At 31.3% G+C, this 7,383-nt stretch overlaps 1 protein-coding gene across 1 annotated transcript; it reads right to left on the minus strand.

Moving 5' to 3' along the window:
* Positions 1-956: 956 nt before the first annotated feature.
* Positions 957-6,895, minus strand: LOC113850645 (putative disease resistance protein RGA3). Its single transcript, XM_027481219.1, has 4 exons — positions 6,839-6,895; positions 6,645-6,784; positions 6,307-6,377; positions 957-4,009 (listed from the first exon to the last, which is right to left on the minus strand). Exons 1-4 carry the CDS (start codon positions 6,893-6,895, stop codon positions 957-959), a joined length of 3,321 nt encoding a protein of 1,106 aa, XP_027337020.1.
* Between the last annotated feature and the right edge of the window lie 488 nt (positions 6,896-7,383).

The following is a 7,383-nucleotide window of genomic DNA, read 5'->3' on the forward strand; positions in this document are numbered from 1 at the left end:
ATGACAATTTTTTTTATTTGGTTTGATTTTTTGTTTACATATTTAAAACTAATCCAAACCAAATCATAATGAGCTACAAATATATTAATTTTTTATTTTGGCCTTATGTATACTAATCAAAATATATTTCATTAAATATTTGTATTTTTAAGAAAAACTTGAAATTATTTAAATTTGTGTTTTGAAATTTAGACTAAGTTAAATTTATAATGAGATTCAATGCTTTGAGTATTTTTTTATTTTCAAATTATATATATATATAATAATTGAACTTTTTATTTTCAAACTTTATATATATATATATATATATATATATATTTATATATTAATTTTAGATGATATCCTTGCACTAAATAATGAAAATTTATATATTACTAACCAACAAATCAAAGTCACAACATATTGATTAGAAATGATTCAAACTTAATATTATTCTCATACTAATTAAAATCAAACTGTGAATATTTCTAATAAATCCAACCGTTCTTCCTACATATTTTATTATATTGTTGCAATTTATTTTGTCTTCAAATAAAATATGTATCCAAACAAGGGTTGATCATTATTACACATCAAAATAATAAGCCATCAATATAAATATCACTCGAAAATAATATAATAGTTAGTTCTCATCATTAACATGCCGTATCTTAAAAATAAAAACAAAACTTGTTATTTTTCTAAGGATCTTAAAAAAAAAAAGAAAATAGTTATTTCCACTTGTTCTATTGTTATGACATTTTTGCATAAAAACAAAATGGAAAATAGAAAATTATGAGTTTCTCATTGTTTACGACACTCCTGCTTGCATTAAAAATCTTTTCACTTAACGGAACTATATGATCTTAAAAAAATCATAAATCAATTCATCTTTTTAAGCATGTCGCATGATATTTCATATGATATAAAAATTGAAAGAAAATTTAATAACATTCTGTCTTTGCATAACATTGCTGTCAACATAAAAAGATCTTTAAGTTGTTAAGACGACTCATTCCTTCGGGCAGCGATGCCAATTTTGGGCACAATGAGATTGAGATCTCCTCAAGCGATGGGAGGTTGCAAATCCAATCTGGCAAAGCCTCTAGCCATTGACAATAATATAATGAAAATCGTCGCAGAGAAGGAAGGCAGTTGGTGTCGTCCTTAAACCCAGTTTCAAATTCCCCAAGTGTTTCACTGTCACACCATTGAATTTGAAGAGACTCGAGAGAAGTCAGATTTTGCATCCAACCCTTTGTTAAACTCATAGGATCAGAAATGCTCAATTGTTTGAGCATGGAAAGAGGAGCAGCGGAGGAAGATGAGTCAGCTGAACATGTTGACGCTATTGTGTTTAGTGTTCCTATTAATGCCTCCGCACTGCTATGAAACCAGTCTATATCCTTGACATTTGGAAAAGTAGGCATGCAAGTCAACTTTGGACACCGAAAGACATATAGATGAGAAAGATGAGGAAATGAAAGAGGTAAGGAGAGATTATGTGAATCTTTGATGTCATCTCCCTGCCTCCGCCATCCCCTGAGCTCGGGACAATGATATAACGTGAGGCTCTCCAAAGAGGGGAAGAAGGTTGCTGCAAAACCATCTTCGTAGAGATATATGCACTCCAATTCACGAAGAAACTGTATGTTAAGTGACTTCAGGGACTGGAGACGTTCCAACGGAGGGAGACAGCGACAATTATCAAAAGCAGAGAGAGTGATGTGAACAACATTTGTGAGGAGAGAAAGCCAATTTGCGAAAAGCACGCCTGGATAATGATTTACCTCCAATCGCTTAAGATTACGGTGGGGTTGAAGGTTTTCCAATAATTGCAAGCTGTCACTGTTACGGAGGTCTCCATTCCACCAATCCAGAGTTAAGGATCGAAGGAATTTTTTTTCTTTTAAATTTATGTCCTGAGATTCCAGAGCCACTTCTCTGACACAATTGAGATGCTGAATTTCTAATCGGCCTCTGAGGTTTAAGCCCTTCAGTTCATTTAGTGTGCCATGTTTTATTTCTTGGCTGTCTCCCACACCAAAGGTCGATAAGAGTTGCAATGAGGATAATTTTCCGAACCCTGCCATCCCACACACGGTGTCATAATAAGCAATATCAAGGCACCTCAAGTTGACTAACTTTGTGACTACTTCTGAAAATGATTCTTCATCACAATCTTTCAATTTTAATGTTTGTAGGAAAACAAGATTGCTCATAGATTTGGGAAGACTTGTATTTTCTGTTAAAACAAGGTATCTTAAATGCTTCAAATTTTCAGTGGAATCAGAGAGACAATGAGTCCTCAAGACACGCAAGTACTTGAATTTTGCAATAACCGACAAATATTCCTCTTCTTCGAAGTGATACGGTAGGAAAATCAAAGTTCGCAGCCTGCTCGGATCTAACGATTTCAACACATTAATGTTCACATCAGATTCCAATGACACGTGCATGGGTCTACCTTCAACTTTTTCTGCCTTACTGTCCAAGTAACAATAATCATTGCCAGCTACTAGGATTGCTAGATCATGCATTAAATCGTGCATTTTGAAACTAATGATCTCACCGTATTCACCACTCTCTGCATCCTGAAAAAATGAGTTCATCAAAAACATCTTTACAAATTGAACGCCGACATCCTCCATGTGCTGTTTTTCGGTTGAACATTTAAGGTAACCCTGTGCCATCCATAACTGAATCAACTCATCCTTCCGAATTTCTGAATCCTTGGGATATAAAGAGCAATAAGCAAAACATTGTCTCATTTCTGGCGACAAGTTGCGGTAACTGAGTTTTAGAATTGGCATGATACTATCTTGCTCTTCGCATAATGTCCAGAAACTACCACGTAAAACCTCCTCCCATTCACTTTCTTCCTTTTGTCTTCGTAACAGGCCTCCCAGGGTTTTAACTGCCAGTGGAACCCCTTTACATTTTTTGGCAATTTCTTTTCCCATTGATTCTAGATTTTGATTCACTCCTTTGGAATCATCCTCAAATCCAATGTTTTTCAACAAAGTCCAAGATTCTTCATCAGTCAAACCTTTCAAAGGATAGGAAGTGCTAGCAGTCATTGCCTTTGCTACATTTTCACTTCGAGTTGTCACTAAAATCTTACTATCTTGAGCGCCACACATCAGGTACTTTCTCAATTCAGCCCATTTTTTATAGCTATCATTCCAAATGTCATCCAGCACCAACAAATATTTCTTACCACTTAAATTTTGACGAAGCTCTTCTTGCAAGTAGTCTAACGATAACCCGACTGCTATTTGGCAACGAGTAATTGATTCTATTATTTTCTTCAGAATAGTTTTAACATCAAAGTTATCAGAGACACACACCCACATTTGCATTTCAAAAGAATTCTGCTTTTTCAATTCATTATACACCAATTGAGCAAGAGCTGTCTTACCCAAACCACCAAGGCCAACAATGGCAATCACAGAAACTGTTTGCTTTTCATGTGGTTGTCTCAACAGGCTAATAATCTCCTCTTTACTATCATCTCTTCCAATGATATCAGATTCTACCACAAAAGAATCTGTTTCCCTGCATTCACTTTGCTTAACCAGCATAGAACTTGAGATTAAATTCAAATCCTTCATTTCTTTCACTACATCGTTAAAACTTTCTCGTGTTACTTTAATTTTGTCACGCATTTCACTGTATAAAGGAAGTTGATTTGAAGATGAAATGGAACGAAGTACCCTGTTTACTTCTTTTCCGTCGGCTGCACCCATTTTGTCTCTCCTAAATTCGATAGCAAGGTCATCTAAGAAGTCATCTGCAGCATGGAGTACTTTTTTGAACCTTCTGATCCAAACTCGCACACCATCGTCTTGATCTTGTTTATCGTCGGCATCAAGGAGCTTACCATTGATGGATTCAATAGTGTTCTTAAGCTCTTCTAACTCTTCCATCACACCATACTCAGCATACTCCTGTCCAAATTCAAGAAAATCTGCGGAAGCTAACCTGTGAATGAGATGTGAAGAGACACCAAATGGAAGTGACTTAGCATCTTTAAAATGATTAAGAAAGTGTACATATAAGGCTATAATAAATATTTTACTATCTTCCTCCGTCACATTAATTTATAAGAAAACTATATATATATATATATATATATATATATATATATATATATATATATATATATATCTTTTATATTTTTATAATTTATAATATATTTTAGTAAATAATTAAGGGCATGTTAAGAAGTATATCTAGTCTGCAAAAAGAAAGAGTGCAATAATAATAATAATGATAATAAAAAAAATATTTTCTTAAACTTTTAATGAGTACAAAAAAGAATATATATATATATATATATATATATATATAATTTTATTTTTTTGAAAATGGTGACGGCTATAAAGGAAGGGGAGAGTTATTCTTTAACACTTTTCAATATATAAATTCATCCAAGCTCCCACCTCATACTTTCTTTGTGTATTCATTTAAAAAAATTCTGATCAAATGACATTATTGTTATTTTTTTATAGCATATGATTATTTATATCTAAAGAATTTTACCTTCAAGCTATTATTTATATTTAATATTAAATATGATTAAATTGTATGTATTAAATACATATTTTAATTATTGATTTTAAAAATTATTGTGCTCAAAATCACTTAAAATAATATATATTTTTTTTAAATTGAATTATACAAAAATTAAAAATAGAGTGTTTCAAACAAATTTAGTGTTAATAGAAGGGATGTTTTTAGTATTTAACTGCATAACATAATTTTGATAGTGACCAAATAGTTTGTAAACTTGGTCATTCTTGAAAAGATATATTTTAGGAATTATATTTTTAATAAATTATTTTAATTATTTAGATTAAAAATAAGTTATTTAAATCACCTTTAAAATTTACGGGTGATCGCTACAATGTATTTTTATTTTATAATATTTTAATGCCTTAATAATTGAAAATTAAACATACATTAAAAAATTTTACACATTAATTATGAAACAATTTTTTATTTTTTTTGCTTAAATAAATATTTTAATTTTTATAATTTTAATAGAAACCCCACAAAAAAATTACATAAAATTAACAATAAATATAAATTATAATAGTAAAATAATTTTTTTAAAATATTTTATGATAATAAAATTAATTTTTAAAAAAATATTTAATTTTCAAAATAAAAAATCATAAAATTTAAAAATGTTGTCAAATATTTTGTCATCCTGTTTACAAATAATATTATAATATTTTTCATCATAATATTACATTATCGATATTTATAAAAATATAAAATCAAAATAGAATAATTTTTTATAGAATAAAAGTATGAAAGTAATAAAACATTATTTTACAGCTATAAAACGAATGATACAATTACCAAATATTAGTATCATGTTACTCTAATAAATAAAAACCTTAAAACCACAATTAAAAAAATTAAATTCATAAGTTATAGTAAATTACTGTTACAAAAACTAGAAATATGATGAAAAATAAGTTCTCTAGATATAGAATAATAATATCTACTGTCATTAATATTAAAATAAGTGTAGTATTATTAACAATATTTTCAATAATTAGAAAAATAAATCTTTAATAATATATATTTTTATTTTAAAATAGTAAAATATTATAATCTCTAATTTCTGTCTTACATTGCTATATTTAATTATTACATGATTCGTCTAAATGCTAATTTGTTATTTTTTATGTTTCTACAATGTCTACATTATTATTTTATTTTAATATTATTTTCTTATTTGTAAATTTTTAAAGGAATCATACTAAAAGATAATTCATTATTTTATAAATCATACATGATGGAACATTATACAAGAATAAATAAAATAAACTTAATTAAAGAATAAATTTTCTTGACATAATATAAATTTAATTATAATTGTTATTGTAATGAATTAAGTATAAAATCAACAATTAATAAAAAATTTATTAATTATAATAAAATATAAAATTAATGATTAATTATTTTGGCAAATTTATTTAAATAATAATATTTTTAAAACAATTTCTCAAAATAGGATTTTTTTAAAAAACATATTCCATGTTTGGTGCGATTTTTGGCGAGATTAGCACTTGTATCACACATGCATGTCCGATAAAACTTTTTTATTAATTTTTTAAATGAAAGACAGTATAGATGATGATACGTGTTAACTGAACAATAGTATCGGTCGGTCAAAAATGATAGAGATATGGTTGGTCAAACACCAGCAGGATTATCGAATGAGAGAGTCCGATCAGTCTCTCAGTATAGTCACAAGTCCCCTAGTTTTTTTTCTTTTTTTTACTGTTTTGTTTTACACACAAAATTTACAGGTGCAATCAGGGGTGCAGACCATCAAGGACAAGCAAGATATAGTGCAAGCTGAGCTGCAACTGGCAAAGCTACAAGTGTACAAGACGAAACATCAATCTGAAATGCAAACTAGCATAATTACAAATCAGACGCAGCAAGCTGCATTGCTCCCCTGCAATCTCAACAAGTTCCTGCCTCAGCTAATCTTCCACAATCAATTCCTGTTGTTCCTCCCCCTAATGCACCCCCACAACCTCCTCCACAACAGGGTTTGCCACCGCTAGTTCAACTTCCAAATCAATTCTCTCATAACCAAATCAAAGCTGCTCATCAGAGAGATCAATACTTCCCATCACCCGTTCCATCTCAGGAACTCCAAATCAGCAATACCAATTGCCCTTAGTTGAATAGCCACATCCTCAACCCGGGGCACCCCATCAACAACAAAATCAGCAAACCCCTTATCCCCAGTGCCTTCAGCCAACTCCTCATCCACCTCAACGACAGTCGTAAAGGCTCAATTAGAGATTTGCGGTTCTTTCAGTAGAACCCCATCCAACAAGACCCGAAATGCAAGAAAAATGCTATTAGTATCGCACTCTCTCATTCGATAACCCTGCCGCTTTTTGACCAACAATATTCCTATCGTTTTTGACTAGCTGATACTATTGTCCAGTCAACACGTGTCCTCATCCATTTCGTCCCTTATTTAATGTAACATCTTCATTTCGTTTTTGGTAATTGGGGTTTTGTTTAATATTAAGTAGTGTTAGAATGCATCTGGAAGAGAGTGTAAAGGATTGCTGGAGGAATTTTAGTGCAGGATTTCTCGCTCAAGAGAGACAGATATTTCAAAATAAGGTAGTCTGGAGAAATCTCGCTGAAGCGAGGTAAGCCTCGCTCAAGCGAGAAGGGATAGAAATGCCCCAACTGTCTTCCCGATCAGAAGGGAGGCTCGCCTAGGCGACGGGCAGCTCACCCAAGCGAGATGAAGCTCGCTTAGGCGAGATGTCACAGAGAAATCTGGCACTCTTTGAACCCATCCTTGCTCAGGCGAGAATACTTCTCGCTCAGGCGAGGATATCAGAAACACTG

This window comes from Abrus precatorius, unplaced genomic scaffold (assembly GCF_003935025.1).
Source record: "Abrus precatorius isolate BTA unplaced genomic scaffold, Abrus_2018 Scaffold9, whole genome shotgun sequence".
Taxonomy (NCBI): Eukaryota; Viridiplantae; Streptophyta; class Magnoliopsida; order Fabales; family Fabaceae; genus Abrus; species Abrus precatorius.

Bases quoted from the DNA above. Each gene is read 5' to 3' on its own strand.
- LOC113850645 (XM_027481219.1), bottom strand. From the start codon at position 6,895: ATGAGAGAGTGCGATACTAATAGCATTTTTCTTGCATTTCGGGTCTTG. The intron at 6,785-6,838 runs GTTCTACTGAAA...ACTGTCGTTGAG, and splicing joins TTCGGGTCTTGTTGGATGGG to GTGGATGAGGAGTTGGCTGA. The intron at 6,378-6,644 runs GTGATGGGAAGT...GTACACTTGTAG, and splicing joins GAGTTCCTGAGATGGAACGG to CTTTGCCAGTTGCAGCTCAG.